Genomic DNA, 20,826 nt, shown 5'->3' on the forward strand with positions numbered 1-20,826 from the left:
CTCTTTGGGTCACGTATCTGTTTTTCAAGCCACGTCTCAAACACAATATGATCCTCCAACGGAAATCGTATACTAGAACGCACCACGTAGTGAGAGCCGAGAGTATCGAGACAAGATTGCGCAAAATCCCAGTTTTTAAGGTGTGATGGCGAGGGTCTGATGTCATCACGAAGAGAGTACAAGAAGTCAGTCTTTTCCTTCCTGCACTGAATAGCAGCCACTTTCAGCCATTCATTGAGGGGCCCGCCCTTGCACAGCAGCTTGCCCTCTTCATAACGAAGACAGACCCAAGTGAGGACCCATATAAATGACTCTGCCACCTGTTCATGGCAGGGTGATACTTAACCATGTCTAACTATACACAGTACATTTTGTAAGTTCGTTTCTGAGCTACCAACGTGAAGCTTCATGAAGCTTAATGTCCTCAACAGCACATCACCCATGTCACTTGAATGATACCAGGCACGATGCATCTCTCTTGTGATCTCGCTTGTTCTCGATGCTACTGGAATGTTAGTTTCAAAGATTGGGATCTCTCTTGTGATCTTGCTTGTTCTCGATGCTACTGGAGTGCGTCACCAATGAATTTGATTGCTTCATCAGAACATTGTAAATAGATCACAGTTTAAATTAAAAAATGCCATTCATGGCACCCCCACTTTGAAAGGAATGTATCATGGAGATCCCGCCACATGGCTGCCTGACGCTTTGCATATCCTCTGATACCTTCAACCTCTGCAAGCGCGAGCCCTGTGCGACGATCTGCTTGCGCATTCCACCACGTAGCATGCCACAAAAGGTATGCCACGACACGCCTCATCTCCTCTTGAAGAAGTTGCACCTCCTTGACCCAATGCGTAGCTCGTGCGCAAGACTTGCATCATTCAATTCTTAATGCTAGTAATATTTAGGTATCAGCAATTGCAAAAAAAAACATAACCTACATTCATTGAGCACCGTCTCCCCTTCAGGAGTGTCACTAGCTATGCCACGTGCCTTCCATATCCAGGACAATGTACAGTTGCCAGACGATTGGCCTGGCTTACCTTGAGACATCCCATGGATGTCATCATTCTCCAGTTTCAGGAACTCCTCCTTCCACGTAGTGCAAGACAGAGCCGGGGAGAGATGTTCAAGTGCAGACCATGCTCTGTGATACCTTGCAGCAGCGACGGACACATTCAACTCGACTTTGTCAATGATGGCTGACGCGCGTGTGTTAGCTCGCTGGCCACGAATATGGGTATCTTTGAATTTGTAAAGATGTGCGCGTAGGCGCAGGTGACGTCGGAGGTCATCCAGCGCATCATATGCCTGGGCCCTGCGAAGCTCCCACTCATACTGACTTAGTGTGGCATCACATTGATGCACTGGGTCTGTTGCATCTCTGTAGATCTTGGAGGGAAGCCACAGTTCGATCTCGTGAGCCTTTTCTTCAGTCAAATGGGTCCTGCTTGTTGGCATATCCAATGCGCGAAGGCGAGCAACGACCGGCATGTACAAAAGTTGGACCTTGCTCCATTGTTTTATTTTGCGTTGTAAAATGTTGCCCCGTTCTTGAAGCTTCGTGCGCTGTAAGTCAGTTGGATGCCCTCCCAGAAGCTCGATATCTCTCGCAAGCCAACACCTGCAAAATAGCCTCAACGTATATATGAAACTTCGACAATCGAAGACTTACTGCTGATCCTTGATCTCCATTCCTGATGAGATTAACACGCTGCGCGAGACTTCCTCATGCAGTGAGTCGTCCACACCATGCTCGAGGTTGTCAGCTTCTTGCTGAGAGAGACTGAGTCGTACAGCTGCTTGTGTTAGTGCTAGAAGAAAGTGAGTGTTTCACATTCCTCGGACAACCTAGTAACATATGTTTGCCTGTAAGTGCAAAAGGATTCTCTTGTGACGAATCTGATTCCCATCGTTCCACTGCCAACCTCCATTCCACCACCTGTTCGGGTCTCTCGTGTTCAAGTGCATTGTCGAAGTCTTCAAAATCGCATACATGCTGGTCGCATTCAGGAACAGCAGCTTTGAGCTTTCGTGATAGACTGTCACCTAAATAATGAGTCAAATGTAGTTAAATGAAGACATATTGAATGACTTACCCATATTAGTGACCTTCTTCCAATTAAAATCACCAAAATGGTCGTCCAGAGTATCGCAGCGTGATCATGGGCCCATCTCACGAGTGCTCGTAGCGACTGGATTGATGTTGGCCCAGCCACACTCGGGTGCCTCTCCATCTGTCCGCCCCATGCCTTTGAGGAGGTTGTGAGAGTAAGTAATCTGGCAAATTTCAATGTGCGCAGGAAGATGGAATTTCCGCACAAGAAATGTGATGGTCTTGTTATCATGGTGGTGGAGATGTATCGTAGATGGGTATTGATGCATGCGCCGCCACAAATTCGTGCTCCATTGACAAGCGATGTCATAAGATATGTTCAGGACCACGGTATTCCCCGTTGTCCTGCATGATTTGGGAATCATGCATGGACATGACTACTAGGTATCCCCCTAAAAGACAAAGTCTGTTAGCTTAGTCCTCAGACTAGTCAACCCATACCTTGGTATCAAACCTTGGTCCAATAGTTTCAGTTTTCCCTCAGTGATTCATGAATCCACCATGTTTTGAAGAAAAGTCATATGTGAGATGGGAATCACATAATGACCTAGTTGATATGAGAAGCAAAAATGAAGGTTAAGGTATTGCCTTTCATTTGGCTTATTCACTTTGGCTAGAGAAACCCATAGAGAAAAGTTCAAAGCCTAACAAAAACCTATCTAAAAAGCCTGCGTATTGTGTACTATTATTTGTTCCATTATTTCTGAGTTGTTTTCTCTAGTGTTTCTTTACTTTACTTTTCTATTAGGATGCTCTGACTAATCAGATGCTTCATAAAATTGTACCTACAGGGTATGATGTCATAATGATGTCATAGGACTTCACCTACACTCCTGCAGGTATTTTGGTTGAAAGATATGATATCATAGTGATGTCATAATGATGTCATGTTCCATGGAATTTGCTAGAACATTCCAATGACTCATAATGACTCATAGTGACTCATAGTGACTCAGAATGATGTCATTATCCCACCATGAATATTCTGGAATGTTCTTTTGCACCTGCTAGAACATTCTGCTCCAGTTTTTGGAATATTCTTCTCACATTCTGAAGTCATTACATCACCTTTTTACTTACATAATATTCCCACACAAAATGTATATAAGGAGAGCCCATTCTCCCCCAAAAAAATAGATCTCCCACTTGTTGCATTCAAGAATCTCCCTCTTGAGCAAATTGAACTCTCACCTAAGAAGCTTCAGTCTGAACAAATTGCTGCTTACAAAGCCCATTTCCTTTGTAAGAACTGTCCAGGCAAGTGCAGGGAAAGTGTTTCCCTTGAGATTACGTAAGTTTCTCGCGATAGAAACCCAGTTTTGTGAGACCAGTGTTCTCACCACGTAGTGTTTACTGACCAACACGAGCTTTGGTCACCGTTGTTATTTGTGAGACCAGCGTTCTCACCAGGTATTTGTATACTGACCAACACGAGCTTTGGTCATTGTTGTTATTTGTCATTGTTTTTTTTTATTTGTCATTGTTGTTATTTGTGAGACCAGCGTTCTCACCAGGTATTTGTATATTGACCAACACGAGCTTTGGTCCACGTAGTCACATTTGAGACCAGCTTCTCAACAGTTAACTGTATATTCAGGAAACCAGTTCAAGTGTCTAGACGGTATATCCTAGACAATCCCATAGTTTCAATCAGAGATAATAAAGCTCCAGCTAAGTTAATCTGACTGATTGGTTTAGCGAGCCTCCCAAGAACTCACACATTATCTACCACGAAAGAAGAAAAGTCGTAGACCGTGTTAATCGAGGACTGGCAAGAAGTCTTATCCAGTGTAATTGTGGTGTCATTACATTCTTACACGTATTTATATAAGACCCTCGGTTATTAAGACACCGTGTGTTGCATGGTCGAAAAGAAGAGATAATCCATGTTCACGTACCTATAAAAAAGCAAGCATCAGTAACAGAGTTAAATCAGGCAGGTCATCGACTACGTACTTTTCGCCTTTTTGCAAGTCACCAACACCACAGGGCCATTTGAAATTGTGTTGCAAGCAGTCAACAGTTCCTGCTCCAGTGGCTGCCAGGCCCCAAGAGTTTTTCGTTTCCACTAAGTTGACTGCATTATGGCTTGCGCATGTGCTTTTCTAAGTTTCTGTCAGACAGGATTCTCATTTAAATTGAATGACTTCACCTCCTGCGGACATCTCCCGACATCAGTAAGAAATGTCTTGTATTGTCGTTCCTCCACGAAGTACGCCCAGCCATGGTTGAGCCCAGGGTCCATTTGATCCAAAGAAACATTCTTGCGTGCCAGACGGAAGTTGGCGTCAATTGCGAGAAACAAGGCATATAACCAGCTGGATAACGTTGATCAGCGCAATTCTAACAATACAGGTTGAAGCCCATACCAAGTTTCTGACGGGGCACTCTCCCAGTTCTCAGGAAGATTCTTACCAGGCTGAGGACAAGCCGGACACAAGATGGCACATGAGCCTTGCTCTGTTGCTCCAGTACCTGCGGGATCGTGTCCCCATCCAAAGCGTTTGAGCAAAGTGATGTTTCGCCATTCCCATATCATTCGAAGTAGAGAGTCATAACGATCCTATCATTGAGTGTCAGATATTTACAAAACCGCAAATGAAAGCTATCTTACTTTCACAATGATCACCCCTCTATTGTGAGTAAGACGCGTTAAGGTCTGCCAATATTCAAACGTGGAGACCTTAGATTTGAATGAGAGAATGTGAAAATGTCGAAGAAGCTTGAATGTTGCTGTGGTTTTCGGCTCTAGGACTGTTGCAGGGAACCATTGAATGCGAAGCAGCTGGGTGGTGGGACTTTGAGCGGTCTCGCACCCGCAGAAGTCTAAACTGACTTCATGAATGCCATTCACGTGGAGTACGACGAAATCCTGGCAAGCAGCTGGGTTGTAGCAGCGCTCTTGGGTGGGGTGTCCCAGTTGAATTCGCAGTCCGAGAGATTTGAGTGTGACATCGTGAAAAACACGTCCTTCCAATGCTAAGAGATGTTCAATGATAATTTTTTTGAAAATGTTCAAGCGGCTTACCTTAATCCTGTGCAATGGATGCTCATGGTGCCTTTCCATGGTGCATGACTGACAGTATAGCTTGGTGCCAAAACAATCCTCACAACGAAATTCAGCTGGCAAAGAGCAGCCATAAGTTCCACGGCAAGTGGCTTGAGATATAAAGTCTCTGCGTCCTTCCAATCTTAACATCTCCAGGATAAATGCATCTCGTTCAGGAAGCCATGATGTGAGTGGATAATCCTGCACAAAATTAATTCACAAATCCAAATTTTCAGTGCACTTGTGACTTACCCCTGCAGTGCATTTTCGCTTTCTAGTAGGCTCAATGTTGGTATCTTCTAAGTAGTTTTCATGTGCACCATCCACGATGTTGAAATCCAAGTCATCAAAAGATTGAGGATCACACACTGGTAAATCTTGATGTTCCATGCTTGCGGATGCTGAACCTTCAAAATATTCGACTCATGCAGATAGTCTACTGCAACTCGTATCCTGGGTCTGAGTGAATGAAGTGTGTTTGTGCTTGTAGGTTGATGGCTGAGAAGCTTCCTCTCTCTCTGTCGTGGCTGAGGCAAGTTGACGAGACTGTTCAAGTTCTCGATCAAGAACATAAAATTTCTCCCGCATGTCTTTGTCGTACTGTCGTCGGCGTTTGCTAACCATGATCGTTGGAATGTGGTGGGTAGATGTATTGCTAGTAAACACGAGGCAAACACAAGTCAGTCATACACTAGTACATCTGTGTGAACATGACTCAAACACGGAGGTTTTTCTGATACATTAACTCCCCTGACAAGTGAGCAATGCAAAGTTCCGAAACTCCCCCCCAGTGAATCAAATAATCAATATCTTCAAGATATGCAACCATGGTGCTGAGAAATCGAGACACTGAGTTAGCTGTACGAAACTCGTCTGAGATTGGGCCACAAAAATTAAGGATTTGATCTTGCACACAAATCGTGCGATTTAGAATATCTTGAACCTTGAGCATTGTGTTTGAGATAATGGTGACATCACCATGATCACCATGGTCATCGGTGTATTTGATGCTTTTGATGTATTGAAGGAAGTTGTCCTCGACAAATTTCTGGGGTTTATGACCATCGGTCAATGACAACATCTCGTCCTTGATACCTTTGAGAGCAAAGAGGCACCCTGGAAGATCTGATCTGTTGAATGTTAATTTTATGTTCGTCGTATCAGTATCTATTTATAAAACATACGGTGTGTCATTCTCATCATCACTAGATTCATCAGTCTCCAGCTCAGTGTCACTCTCATCTTCATCATCATGGCTTTTCAAGGCTCTCACAACTGCCTTCTCAAACTGTCGGGTCTCCCACAATGGCCTATTTTTTTCAACACGAAGTTCTTGTCGTCTTTTGAGTATATGGTCTCTGTTTCTTCAATTGGTTGCCCAGTCAGGAACATCGCACCGCAAACAGTTAATTAAAGAAACGTACTTCGCATAGTGGTGCTGGTTCTTTTCACGAGTGGCTTGTAGTTTAGCCTCATTTGTTTTATGTATAGGAGGACGTGGCATGGTGTGAGATGTAACTTTAGTTGATTGTTGATTGAAAAGAAGTGCGAAGGTTCTGGTCAGACCATAACTCAATTGAACCAAAGCTACTTGCGCAATGGTCAGACTAAAACTAAATGTAATACAATTCTCGCAATACACCTAAGCCTCAATGAGGGTCATTCTCTACAAACGTTATGAGTATACACAGTCCGAGACTGTGTATACTCATAACATTTGTAGAGAATAAGACCCTTGTTAATGGATCAATCAATACTTTTGGTCAGACCGAAACCTGCATGCTCAAGATATGATGTGTTTTAATGAATTAATGGTGTCTTATTGCTCAAGCGCTCAAGTTCAAGCTTAACACGGTGTACATAAGTGAACATGTATGTACGAGATACTCCATTAAACTCTCCCTAAGTGAATTTTCATTGCTGCAATGTTAAAACCTGATATGATCAAGATCCCCGCATCAGTTTCAAATATGTCATACTGAATCAAACATGTACAGTGTCATTTTCACAGTTGTCGTTTGTTGTAGTGTTTGTTGTGAGTGACATAGACTCAGTAGAGGATGATGCGTCACATGCAGAAATTTGTGCACAGCAGACATAACAAGTCTGACGATGAGTACGGAAGATGCAAGCAGGACAGCCTTGCAAACCAGGTGATGGTAAGGGTGCATCGGCAAGTGAGTAGCCATCGTGAGCTTTTGTCATTACTTGGTGTCATCGGTCAATACATAATGCAGGTCTAGTAGGTAATTACATACCATCTTGGTCGTGAATCAATTGAAGCACTGATGCAAGCTTGCTCATAGCAAATACTGGCCCATAGTATCCAGTTTCAGATGAGCCGGGGGAGTCATGGACTGTGAATTTCAAGTATGTGAGCTGGCAGGTATCTGTGTGTGTAACATACCTTGGTCATGAATTAATTGTAGTGCTGCTGTGAGCTCGCTCATGGTAGACACTGGCCCAAAGTATCCATTTTTAGGTACATTGTATGAGTTCAAGTTGGCAGTGTCAGGGTCCGTCATGTGGAGCAAGCAGGAGTGAAAATTTCAACCGAGGATGATTATAGCATGATTATATGAGCCTAATTTTAGCTCCAATGCATTGTGATTGGACAACTGACTGACCTCGTGTGCATTTGAACTTTAATTTTGGGTTGGCGGGCGCAAACTCTCCAACTTGGGACAAGACTGGCAAAAAAACTGAGGTAAGCCATGACATACATTTCATAAATTAAATTAAAATGACACTGGTGCGGTGGGGCAGATGCTGCCTGCAGAATGGACAACACTGGACCAGAAAGCTTTTCTTGAGTCAAAGTACAACGATTTTTTGAAGGCACAAGTCGGGGCGTCTGTAATGCAATTCTGGGGCCCTGTGTTCTCAGAGTGGTTCAGAAGGTTTCCTGAGGAACTTGCAATTTTTGGTGAAGCACCGGAAGTCTTGTCAGAAGAGCAAAAGAGGCGAAAGGCACAGCTGTTGATCTCAGGCAAAAGGTGAGTTTATCATTTCATGAGTTCCAATTAGACCCGCCTACCGTTTCATAAGAAAATCAAGAATTGGTTTAACTACCATTCTCAGAAAAGCGGCTGCTCTGCTGTAAACACAATGGGCAAAACAATTTGGCAGATGCTCACCAACAAAGCCAAGGGCACACGAATCCACACAGAGGCTGAAGTATTCTCAAAGATGAGGTATGCGGATGATGTTCAGGCGCAAGTGAAGGAGAGCATCGCTTCAGGCAGCCTTACCAAGAGTGAAAAGTTGGGAGCTGTGAAATTGATGACACGCACAGCTTATGAGGACGCGAGTGAGGATGTTAAGGCCTTGTGTAGGGCAAAGGTTCAGGCAGAACGGGATGCCAAGGCATCAGAAATCCTCAAGAAGACAGATGGGGCCCCTACCAATGCGCAATATGCTAGGTATGAACCATTCTACAATGCTCCCGCTTTAAGTTGCTCAATGGGTGATTTCACAGGGCACTCACCGAGTGTATGGGTCCGATTTCACAATTCATGCAAGTCATCAAAGACATGACAGGTTGGGAATGGAGTCTGATCAGTGCTGGACCAGACCCACGTTTGGACGGAAATATAAATGCTATGAGGTAGATAAGTTGTTGTTGTTGACTTGAGAGCGCGGGAATCTCACAGGCACTGCAGTTACCATTCAGGTGTGAATGCAACTGGTCTCAATTGGAAACAAGCGACACCACACTTCAATGAGACACACTTGAAGGTGTATGTCGACTTCATTAGCACAGTTTTTCGTAAGTGCCTTCCTCATACTAGCAAAGACTTGATGTTCAATGTTTGCAACTTCAAATATAGCACCACACATCAGGAAGACACGTGCACTCGACTATGATGCTTTAGCATCTAGTAGTATGCCATCTGCCCCATCCACTTCCCAGTCACTCGATTCTGGTTGCTCTCAGCCAGATGCACTTACCACAACACCTCCGGCTACACAATCACTGCCTCTGGTTTTATCTGCACCCCCTGCTTCCACTGAGCGCTACAACCTTCATGACCCATCCGTTTCTTTCTTCCCCAATGTCGGTCTGCAGTCATCCAATGGATACAGCCTCCAAGACGTCTCATTCACAAAAGATCCCACAGAATCATCCAGTTCCTTCCTCAATGATATTCCAAAGGCCTCATTTGACGCGCCGTATTGGGAAAATCCACCGCCTCTTCTCAGCCCCTTACTCGATGGATCTCCAGGCACTTCCACCTGCGGGACGCCACCTGCACTGCGCTCATTCCTGTCTTCATCAAACTCTTTCCCCCCTGCACTACAGTTGTCCCCAATCACACCACATTCGTTTACCCAATCGGCAGCATCGCACTCGCTACCTTCTTTGCCACCTATAGCAACCCCACAATTCACATTCCCGTCACTCCCTTCCCACTCCCTTCCACGTCACTCCCTGGTTCTCCCTGCCCCAGTTCTCCCTGCCCCAATTCTCCCTTCTTTCGGTTATCCCTGCCCCGGTTATCCCTGCCCCGGTTATCCCTGCCCCAATTCTCCCTTCTTTGGTTCTCCCTTCTTCAGTTCTCCCTGCCCCAACTCATAACCTTTTAGATCTAGATAACACTGTCAGACTAGGGTACACGTCAGCATATGCGTGGGCAAGAACTATAATATTGGACGTACCCTCAGTCCCATAAAACGGACTGAGGAAAGAAGGAACCAACTGAACCAGAGTATATAAAGAGACCATATTCCAAATGTTAACTCTCCGCTTCACATCATTGGCACCAACACTCCTCCTCAACACGAAGTATATTACTCCTCCTTGCCTGGAGTCCTCAACGTAGGCCAAGTGCGTCCCGTAGTCGCAGGAAGTCCTTTTTAGGCAGTGCTTTCATGAAAGCATCAGCGATGTTTTGTTTTGTGTGGATGTAGTGGAGACGGAGTTGTTTGTCGTGGACTCGTTCTTGAATATAGTGATATTTGATGTCTATGTGTTTGACGCATGCATGGAAGGAAGGATCTTTGGAAAGAAGTTATCGCAATGTAATGGTGAAGGGGAGGGTTGAGCATGATCAATACCGAGTAGGAGGGCATGAAGCCAGACAATTTCCTGGGTAGCCTCGCAAGCAGCAATGAACTCTGCTTCACTGGTAGACAATGATACTGTCTTCTGTTGTCGCACGCACCAGGACACCATGCCATTGCCGAGAGTGAAGCAGTACCCGCCCACTGACCATCTTGTATCGACACAACTTGCATAGTTGCTGTCAGTGTAGCCAGTCAAACGGATTGGTTGTGTGCCACCGAGTACGAGTTTAAGATCCCATGAGCCCTTGAGATACCGGACAACACGCTTCGCTGCTTCCCAGTGTGCGTGACCATAATTGTCAAGAAATTTACATAGTTGTTGAACTGCGTAAGTGATGTTGGGGTGCGTCCCGATAGCGATATACATGAGCTTCCCAACAAGCGAGCGATATGGGATTTTAGCCATGAGATCATGGTCAGTGTCAGTCTTGGGGGAGTGCTCCTTACGAGAGAGATGGAGATTTTCAGTTCTCCCTGCCCCAGTTCTCCCTTCCCCATCACTCCCTGCCCCGGTTCTCCCTTCCCCATCACTCCCTGCCCTGGTTCTCCCTTCCCCATCACTCCCTGCCCCGGTTCTCCCATCTGTACCTCCTGTGTCTCCTGCAGCGGAGACTCCACAAAATGGAGATGTGCAGCATAGTGCACCAGAGAAAACACTCAAGGTAAAACAAAAGCGCGCAACAAAGGCCGTCAACACGGTCATGGAGGTTATTGAGTCCGCTGATCCAAATACACTGTGAAAGACTGGTTGTATTTGGCAGGAGTCCACCCGTATGGCGCAGGTGAACCAAATTGGCCAAATTAACAAGCGATCGAGAACTCAGCGATAGGACTATTAAGTCCATGCTTGCTCAATGCATTGAATCGTCTACTGACACATCTCTCGCACCATTTTAAGTACCTTCTGTTTGATATCATAATGATATCATTTTTGTGACTTATTGTGTTCTGGTCCCTCGTTTTTTATATACATGTCGTCGTATAATAGTGGTAGTACATATGTTAAATTTTTATTGCCCTTGCTCATTAATGACATACGAAATTCAATGCTGTACTTGCAAATTGCAAACTGACTTAAGAGATATCTTATTGAGGTTGAACATTGAACCAGACTTGAATCATGCAAGTGTAGATTCCCTCTCACTACACAAATCAAAGGAAACGAGCTTCAATGGCTTACCTTTGCGACTCGAAAATGACTTAGTGAAATTTTGACCACAAGATCCTGACCCAATGTAGGAACCACCAGGACCACGATCTAGATGCATAGATCTGGTGGCTACAGGAACAAATCAAAGGAACCCCAAGAATTGGTATTTCGTCCTAGATTGGTCAAATATCGCCAAAAGGAGGTGTCTGAAGCGTTAAGCATCGTGTGAATGCATTAAGCATCATTAAGCATCACCATTGGCACTGAAGCCCTAAGAGACAAACTTACAAAACCTGACTGTTTCTCACAAGTGAGTATTATGCTTAATATTAATAGTATAGCCTGACTCTGCATCAGGAAAAAACAAGCCGACTATATAGTACTATATAGGCAGAGTAGTGCATGTAGCTCCATAGTCTAGTCCCCTCTATGTAGTCAGCGCTGTACTATATAGAACCATGTAGTAGCTACCAAGTACTACTGTAGCTTGTTGGAGCACTACTACTGGCAGCTATGTAGCACGCAAAATAACCAATAGTTTCTCAGACCGTGCAGCTACCAGTAGCCAAACAGCACACAAAAGAACTCAACAACCACTGAATTTGAATACCTAACACAAGCTAGCATAGTACGAATCTCTTACTCAATGCTTCTCTCCATCCTCAAGCTCATCTATAAGCTCCCCACTCTCGCTACCAGCCTCCACATTGTCCTGCTCCTCAAGCTTGAACTCCCAAATGGCATCTTTGAACGCCTCGTCCTCGATGTTAGCCCGGGATGTAGCTGACAATGGTATGAGTGATTCAATGCCAGCATGAAAGCTTCGAAGCTTGACTGTTAGAATGCTAGAGTGAGTGAGATAACAGTAACACACCGAGCTGTGTCGTGCAGATTGGTACACATTTTATCGACGAGTTTGTAAGCCGCAGAGCGCTCGTCAAAGCGCTGCAGTGAGCCCAAATGAGTGTTGTAGACAACCATATGTAGCGGACGTGAACTTGATATCTTCTTTTAGGCCTTGCATCCACTCGTCGATACAACATTCGATCTATAAGATATTGTCAGCGTCATCAACCTGAATGTAAGAATATTAAACATAGCTCACAGCCATAAGCATGAGCGCAACAGCTCTGACAGGTATGGGGTTGAAGTACTTATGATAGATGACGCCCTTGTCACTTCGGTTTGTGAACCACATGATGTTGATGCCCTCTTGCAACAATTCGGTTTTGTAGATCCCCTTCTTCTTCAACCAGTCCTGTTACCCAGTGTCAGGACTCAGTTATGTAGACCGTCCAACTGCATACCTTGAAAACAAAGACTGAACTGTCTTTCAATGACACTGCCAGATCACAGTTTTTCCTTACCACCTCCATAGAATTACTTGACCGAAAACCATACAATGAACTAGTCAGTGATCACATCTTCATTTTGAGTTCGCCTTGCACATGTGACGTGCGTTTTAAGAGCTTCACACAAATTAGACCAGGAATATACTAAGATCAAATTGCTTACCATTTTGACTACTAAAGGTGTTAGTTTGACATTAACATCTTTCATTTGGCACACCTCATGCCAGGCCTCTTTTGCCAATTTTGTCTCGGCAGCAACAGAATCAGGAAACGGCGCCTGCGTGACAATTAGACACCGAAAAATAGAGCAAGCCGTTGAGAGAATCTCTTTGGAGATGTCGTCGAAATCGCTCGCTTTGGCACGTTGACGTGAACCATGCACATTTTTTCTCATCTTTGGTAGTACCATGGCATCCTCTGATGTCATGTCGAATGGTCGTTTGATCCCCTGAGCTGTAGGTAACATGGTGTCATTGTCATTGTCATCCTTGTCCAACTCAGACTCAGACTCGTCAACATTACCAGTGTCATCGAGATGGGTATTCCTCGATGGTGCTGCTCAATAATGTTAAACGGAGGTATATTAGTTATCTCGTACTACAGTTTATGGAGTAGACACATACCCTTTAGTCCTTTCACGTTCCGGTCAGTAGTAGTAGGCTGGTGTGCGCTGCGGTGTGTGCTGTCAGTGTGGCGCCACCTTGGGGGAATTTTCCCTTGGCTGAACATTAAGACGTTAGCGTTGGACAATTTTGTTTCGATGCTGTGATCGGAGAACTGAATGAAGAGTTGTCAGTGATTGATTTAAGTTAAGAAAGAAGACAGAAGATCAAACCATCATGTCTTCTTCCATGTCGATGTCACTATGCAGCTCCGAAGGCTCTTGCTCAAAGATGTCAGGATGGTCTTGGTAGGCTACCTTCAGTGCCTTTTTCTTCTGCTTGTCTGACTTGTTTTCCTTGTTTTCTTGGCGACGGGCAACATGTTGAGATTTGAAGACTGTAGAGCAAGATTGTGAGTGAGCAAAACATAATATTCCAGTACTTACGATGGTAGTTTTCTCTTTCAGTTGGTCGCCACTCTCGACCACTCGCGGTGCGCACCTGTGGTGGTGACAAGGCGGGCTTGGCTTTTACCTGCTTGGAGGCAGCCTTACAAAGTGCCATGATCATTAGAATGATTACTCCACAGGTCAGCAACATTTATAACACTGTGAAGGGACACAAACAACTCACAATTGAACCTTGATAGTTCGTTGATTCCAGGGCTTGTTGAGACGGCTAAAAGCTGTGTTAAATGAGAGGAACAATAAAAAGGTCTAAACGTACCGTCATAATATATTTTCACTGTCATGGATACCCTCAACTTAACAAAAAAATGGTATGGAGTTTGATTCAAAGACTCACCACACTCTGACAAATCTTACAGCCCTAACCCTGGTCACAAAGATGCCGCCTCTAAAGATGAGAAAATGAATGTCAAAAGGTGAGTTACCCGTCCCCATTACCCCCAGCCCAAATACTCACTGGCTTGCAGGCCCAAACTCGAAGCGACTGATGCAGAACTTATGTTCCCGCTGCCTCCGTTTCGTCAAACACCCGGCCCAATCTCAGTCTCCCAGTCATACTTGCACAGACTCATTGTGGAACGTTGGGAGGCAGAAGTGAACGCCTGTGAGCAAGCAAAAAAACAGCAGCTATCAGAAATTGCACCAGGCCCAAATATTAGTATCTTACAAGCAAGCTTGCGAAGAATTGTCGGCAAGCGCTGGGATGCAGAATTGAAGCGAAGCGAGCCCAACTTTTAGAGTTACTTCTGGCTGCCCATGGTATTATGAAACTAGTGTAAAAAAATTATGGTACATGTCATAGATGTCATGAGGTGAACTTACTGATATTGGCGAAGTAACTGGGTCAGTCTCCATCAGTGAAGTATGTCATGAGGTGAACTTACTGATATTAGCGAAGTAACTGGGCCAGTCTCCATCAGCGAAGTAACTGGGTGGAGTTATGGTATTATGAAACTAGTGTAAAAAAATTACGGTACATGTTACTCACTGATATTAGCGAAGTAACTGGGTGGGGCAGTGAACTTACTGATATCGGTGAATTGACTGGGTTAGAATCATGAGGGCACGCCTGGTAGCAAGACCAGGGTCCAGGGTTATGCACCATGCGGTGCGAGTCTAGACCAGGCCGTAAATTGAAGCTAAAAAATAAATAAAAAAGGACTTGAACAAACAATGCACCTCCAACACACCTCATGGATCGTCCTTCCAATCAACAAACCTGGCGCAAACAAACTTCATGGATCGTCCTTCCAATCAACAAAACTGGCACAAATGAACCTGGTGCAAATGAACTTCATCATGGATTGTCCTTCCAATCAACAAAACCAGCCAGGTCATAATCAATAGTGGACGGCGATATTTCAAGCAAGGTCCTGATGCTGGATGGACGCAGGGGGAGGGGGAGACTGGTTTTGAAAGATATCAGAAGTATAATGAAGGCATGGGTGAGAGCAAGTGGGCCCCATTTTGTGACGAGTACATACCCTGTTGAGTTCATCACCTCCGCAAGATCATTAACTTCAGTCACCAGGGAAGAATGGGGACTGGCTGAGTGGCTTATGAAAAGCCTTGGGCAGACCCAAACCGATGACTTTCTGAAGTTACCAATAGTAAGTTTGCCATTCACCACTGAAAAAAACGTAGTACTGACCGGTGTGATAGACACAAAACCGAATGCAACCGTCATTTCACAACAACCAATCATTCCTCCAGATGGTCGATGAACTTCCGCATGGAGCTGCCTGGAGTTGCAAGAAGATTAGTGTGCAGGGAAATCAAACAGATGAGAAGGGTGAACCATTGCATGAAGAGGTCGAACTTTGGATGCGGGATCCTGTGGAGTGCATCAAAGACCTGATCAGCAACCCTTTATCCAAGGATCATATGGTGTATGCACCTGCACAAGCATACACGGACTCCGCAGGACTTCACCGAGTGATTGATGACATGTGGACTGCAGATTGGTGGTGCGACAAGCAAGTAAGTACCTCATCAAAAAAGCGAAAATAACAGGTACTGACCTGTCCAGAAAATGTTGCCGAAAGGAGCAACCATCGCACCAATCATTCTCACCTCAGACAAAACATGTCTGTCTCGATTCCGAGGCGACAAATCAGTGTGGCCTGTGTACCTATCTATTGGCAACATTGCAAAAGAAAAATGGCGGCAGACATCAGCACGAGCAACCATCCTGATTGGATACTTACCTGCAGGAAAACTTGATTGTTTTTCGTCAGATGCGTGCTCCCTTGCTGGTTACTGGCTATTCCACCATTGCATGACCCTGCTCCTTCAACCCCTTGTTGCAGCAGGTGAAAACGGTGTGAATATGGTGTGTGCTGACTCCTTCGTGCGTCGAGTATACCCAATCCTGGCTGCTTATGTAGCAGACTTTCCAGAGCAATGTCTTGTTGCATGTTGCGAGGAGAACTGCTGTCTGAAGTGTCTGGTGGCTGCAGATGAAAGAGGCGATCCGCTGTCTTCGTTGGTGCGGGACCCCGAGCTGATAAAGGAGACATTAGAGAAGTAAAAGAATGGTCAGCATCCTGCTGAATTTGACGAGTATGGACTACACACCGTCTACACTCCTTTCTGGGCTAATCTCCCCCACTGTGACATTTTCCTGGCCTTCACACCCGACCTCCTACACCAGCTCCACAAAGGGATCTTCAAGGACCACCTAGTTAAGTGGTGTCTTGATGTCATCAGCGAAGAAGAGATGGACACTCGTTTCAAAGCAATGCCAGATTATCCTGGCCTCCAGCGCTTCAAGAAAGGAATATCTACAGTAAAGCAGTGGACAGGTACAGAGCACAAAGAGATGCAGCGAGTTTTTATTGGGCTGCTGACCAGTGCTATTCCAAGGTAAGCTTCAATTAGGACTGAACAAAATTGGTGCCGCACTGACATGTTTGTTTTCAATTGTTTGCCAGTCAAGTGTTAGTAGTTGCGTGAGCTATTCTAGATTTTTCGTACTATGCGCAGCTTCGAGTGCACACAGCTGAATCACTCGACAGTTTGCAAAGCGCCCTTACAACATTTCATACCAACAAGGACATCCTGCAAGAGCTTGAGGTTTGCGAGCATTTCAACATTCCAAAATTGCATCAACTCTCACACTATGTTCACTCAATCTTGCTGTTTGGCACTACTGATGGCTTCAACACCGAGCTTCCAGAACGACTGCATATCGACTTTGCCAAAGAAGCCTATCATGCCAGTAATAAGCGCGACTATGAGGAGCAGATGGCCCTATGGCTTCAGCGCCAGGAAGCAGTCTTCCTCCGTGGTTCCTACCTGGATTGGCTGTTGGAACGGTCTCAGATGGGACCAAACAATTGTAGAAGTCGTGAGTGCGGTTATGATTCTGATTCAGACTCTGAGATGGAAGAACCTGGTGTTGTCCCTGCCAATGTATGTCTGACACCTCCCATTGTCACTCAGCAACATGCACTCCATGTTCTCACCAAGACTCCTGCATACCCTTGACAGTCCATTCAGCACCTCGTCACCACACATGGTGCATCTATGTTCCTCCCAGCCCTCGACTTATTCCTGCGTGAGCACATGCCACAGAATAAGATCAGTGTTAAGACCGTACTCAAGTAGTATTGGATCCGAAGGGCTTCGGCCTCAGCTCGTGCGCTGTGCCCCTTTCCCGAGTCTTGCCCCTTATTTCAGAGAGCTAAAGTATCGCGTCTAGTGAGACGGATAAGTATTGTAACGGATAAGTCTTGTATCGCAACGGATAAGTATTGCAACGGATCCGTTAAGACTTCCAGATATCGAACATATAGAGTAACGGCTAATCCGGATCGGATCCGGACTAGAAACTAACGGGTGAGGACTGTCCGAAGACAGAGGCGGATATGTAGACTATAGGAATCTATCCTAAGTCTCAGAGTAGACAAGAGTAGCATACTCAAGTCCAGACGGATAACGGAGGGACTTAGAGTCCAGACGGAATGAGTGCAATCTAAGATGATATTCGAACTGATCTACTACAGCGCATATACAAAGGTTTATATACTACGGATAGCTAACGGAATGATCAATAAGCAAAGGTGCGAGGCTATGTACGAAAGTATAAGCAAAGTCTAAGTGGAGTGTATTGGTAAGTCGGATGGATCATGAATCATGAACCAGGAATGAAGTACAAGTAAAAGCGGATTCGTAAGTGTAGCGGATCAGTAAGCAAAGCGGAAGTAAAGGATAACCGGTATACCGGTGTACAGGAATACCGAAAGGAGATGAACGATAGTTAGAGTTATATGAACAGGAAATGAAATAAGAATCAAAGTGAATCTGTGGACCGGACGACGGATATGTTCATCGGATCTGGATCGGATCTGAGATCCGGATCATCGGATCTGTAACTGGATATATGGTATATGACAATCAGCCCCGGTCCACAAGACCATTTCGACGTTTTTCAACAAGTTGTAATCATTGCTCCACCTGATCCACAGGTCAGTGAATCACCAAGGCAGTGGCATGTTAGAGCCACACCTGAAGTGTGTCCTGGACGTGGCTGGAAACCTGGATCCCCCGCTAAGTTTGATATGGCCCTGGTGAGCAACGGCATTCAAACGCACATGTTAGAAGGTGAGTGACCGTTACTGGCCGTCAAAAAATGGAAATGGATACTGTACCAGGTGTGCGAGCGGCACAAGTTCATGTCATTTTCACTCTGCCCTGTCAGTTTGGAACTTACTCCAGAGCCCTGGCTTATATCGAGTGGTTCACTCCATTTAGGGAGCCAGACCCCTCCTCTGGCCTGCACCAGGTGTCACGTTCGACTCGTCGACTGCACCAGAATGCAGCCATGATACATGTCGATGAAATTGCTTGTCCATGCCATCTGATTCCAAAGATGGGACATTCTGTGGATCCTGGATGGACGAGCGCAAATGTATACGAGTTGGCAAGTGATTTCTATTTAAATTCCTTTATCGACCTTGATACATTCTGCATCACCGCTATTAATTAGTTTTGCTACTACTTAGCGCATAGTACTATGTACTACTGAATTGACTTTTGCCACTGTGACTCCAGGTTACTACTGGCACTTGCTGTAGCTCTACATAGTCTGGGTGGTGGCTACACGAAGTACATAGAGCTATGGTGGCTATGTAGTGCTACATAGTCATCACCAATCTCCTACGATTTTTGTTTTTTCCTGATGTGCGTTGTGCTGGTACAGGTGTTTGACCTGACCTTCAATGGCTTCCTTTGTGAGAAGTTCGATGGCCATGAAAGGTACTGTTCCTGTACGCTCCTGGCCTGAGGGAATATCTTGAGTCAATGATAAGTCGAAGTCGTCGAGGACCCCAATATATCGACCATCTTTGGTCTTGTAGACCATGAGATTGCTAGGGCTGACGTCGCGGTGATGGACCTTCTCTCCCCAGAGGGCATAGTGACCTGGTGCTGCAGGTATCAGTAACCAATAAAGGAACACATACAGACGACAATGTGCCACCATGCGGCGAGGAACTCCTTGTCGTCCAGGTCCGTGATTGGGTTGAGCTTTCTGAATACGATAATGTACAGGACGTGCCTGCCTCATTCAGCGTCCTTAAGTCCTAACGCCCTCCTGATCTTCGCCGTGGACGTATCCTCAAACTTGTGGGACCAGACCATTTCTGGGACGTGATACTTCACCTCGCCCTCCTCGTCCCTCTTCACAATCTCATACACTTTTCAGAGTATTTCAACCTCGCTCTCGCACTCTTCTTCTGGCCAATAGAGCTTCGCAACCAGCTTGTTGGTAATGTTGTGAGGGTTATGATGAGGAAGACTCGGCACCAGAGCCGACAGCTTCTTGCTTTTGACTGGAAATACGGTGGTCGCACGCAGACTGAAGTGAGTGGTACACTTGTCAGACTTCAAATCGAATTCAAGGTTGACCTCTCCGATGTCCTCATCCGGGACCCGAACCTCACCAGAAGATCCATCCTTAGGCTCGAATGCCTGATTGTAGCCCCATTCTGTGAATGGCATTCGCTGGATAGCAAGCAGCAAAACCATGAACCGTGGAAGGTCTTGCACAAAGTTGATGCCGGAGCATTGAATCGTGTCCTGCCAATCAAAATACCACATGTAAACCATGTCGTCTGGTACGAGTGATCAATTTCACAAGATATCTGCAGCACTTCATCGACTTACCATTCACCACATAGGTAATAATGTTCTCCTGCACGATATGAGCCGCGAACAACTCCGCAGCATACAAACCATTCTGGACAATGGGATGAATGTCTTGTGGGTCTTTGGGCGGCTTGGGAGGTTCCCCCCCATTACCATCGACTTTGAGTTTCTTGCTGCTGTGACCGTCGGGTGCTTGACTAGAGCCGCACTTCTTCTTGTTCAGTGACCCAGACTGTTTCGAATGTCCTCCTGCATCCCATATGTCAGCAAGGACCATTAGTTGTGCACGTTGACAGGATAGCTTACGTGCAGCTGATGTCTGGTGTGAGCTCGTAGCAGCGCCACTGCCAGGCAAAGGCATCGAGCCTGTTGGCTCAGTGGTGTCGTTTGTTTTCCTACGATACTTCATATACTTCTTCGCTTCAGGGACATCGTAAGCCTTCGCTGTGTAAGTTGCAGGTGGCTTTGAAAGACCAGTCCGAATCTTGTTGTGTTTGAATTCTACCGTTGATCGAACATCCGTCCATTGGAATTGTTTGGTGGGCTTCTCCCATGCTTCCTTGTCCTTGTAGGCCTGACCTGCCTGCTTCTGCACATTCTTAGCACCTGTGCAGGAGATGATGACGACGTCAGGCCTGCGTGTGGACTTCTTGCCTTGGTGCTTTTGGGTTATGTTCTTTGGATCGTTTTGATGAAACAGGATGTTGTGATCGTCGTGCACCTTCAAACAAACCACAGGCGTCCCTGTCATATTGATGCAACAAAGCATTGAAACTGTAGGGTTAGTAGTGATGCATTCATGCTACAATGCTAGGGCTGCTAATGTATGGTGCATTATGATGCATTACAGATGCATCATTGGTATCATGC

General features: G+C 45.5%; 5 protein-coding genes across 5 annotated transcripts; 3 read left to right on the top strand and 2 right to left on the bottom strand.

The window, feature by feature from the left end:
• Positions 1-625: 625 nt before the first annotated feature.
• Positions 626-5,558, bottom strand: DFJ58DRAFT_716845 (uncharacterized protein; the record flags this gene model as incomplete). The annotated part of the gene is made up of 12 exons (XM_041384270.1): positions 626-874; positions 958-1,627; positions 1,679-1,817; positions 1,855-2,052; positions 2,103-2,118; positions 2,200-2,464; positions 3,970-4,017; positions 4,076-4,224; positions 4,293-4,437; positions 4,489-4,682; positions 4,734-5,369; positions 5,421-5,558. 12 exons carry the CDS (start codon positions 5,556-5,558, stop codon positions 626-628), a joined length of 2,847 nt encoding a protein of 948 aa, XP_041242665.1.
• Positions 5,559-7,157: 1,599 nt separating this feature from the next.
• Positions 7,158-8,779, top strand: DFJ58DRAFT_842501 (uncharacterized protein; the record flags this gene model as incomplete). Its single annotated transcript, XM_041392843.1, has 6 exons — positions 7,158-7,184; positions 7,247-7,345; positions 7,492-7,542; positions 7,935-8,164; positions 8,255-8,590; positions 8,647-8,779. The coding sequence occupies 6 exons, from the start codon at positions 7,158-7,160 to the stop codon at positions 8,777-8,779; spliced, it is 876 nt and encodes a 291-aa protein (XP_041242666.1).
• Positions 8,780-12,028: 3,249 nt separating this feature from the next.
• Positions 12,029-13,903, bottom strand: DFJ58DRAFT_842503 (uncharacterized protein; the record flags this gene model as incomplete). Its single annotated transcript, XM_041392844.1, is given in 9 exon segments — positions 12,029-12,230; positions 12,260-12,330; positions 12,491-12,643; positions 12,693-12,768; positions 12,808-12,881; positions 12,901-13,292; positions 13,361-13,514; positions 13,573-13,736; positions 13,786-13,903. 9 exon segments carry the CDS (start codon positions 13,901-13,903, stop codon positions 12,029-12,031), a joined length of 1,404 nt encoding a protein of 467 aa, XP_041242667.1.
• A 185-nt stretch (positions 13,904-14,088) lies between these two features.
• DFJ58DRAFT_729323 (uncharacterized protein) lies at positions 14,089-14,544 on the top strand (the record flags this gene model as incomplete). Its single annotated transcript, XM_041385732.1, has 3 exons — positions 14,089-14,117; positions 14,166-14,222; positions 14,274-14,544. 3 exons carry the CDS (start codon positions 14,089-14,091, stop codon positions 14,542-14,544), a joined length of 357 nt encoding a protein of 118 aa, XP_041242668.1.
• Positions 14,545-15,182: 638 nt separating this feature from the next.
• DFJ58DRAFT_716846 (uncharacterized protein) lies at positions 15,183-19,093 on the top strand (the record flags this gene model as incomplete). Its single annotated transcript, XM_041384271.1, has 13 exons — positions 15,183-15,261; positions 15,331-15,416; positions 15,469-15,786; positions 15,836-16,294; positions 16,349-16,671; positions 16,740-16,749; positions 16,792-17,123; positions 17,151-17,265; positions 17,299-17,411; positions 18,209-18,275; positions 18,297-18,411; positions 18,462-18,718; positions 19,010-19,093. 13 exons carry the CDS (start codon positions 15,183-15,185, stop codon positions 19,091-19,093), a joined length of 2,358 nt encoding a protein of 785 aa, XP_041242669.1.
• Between the last annotated feature and the right edge of the window lie 1,733 nt (positions 19,094-20,826).

This window comes from Suillus subalutaceus (assembly GCF_016647625.1).
Source record: "Suillus subalutaceus strain FC151 chromosome Unknown DFJ58scaffold_71, whole genome shotgun sequence".
Taxonomy (NCBI): domain Eukaryota; kingdom Fungi; phylum Basidiomycota; class Agaricomycetes; order Boletales; family Suillaceae; genus Suillus; species Suillus subalutaceus.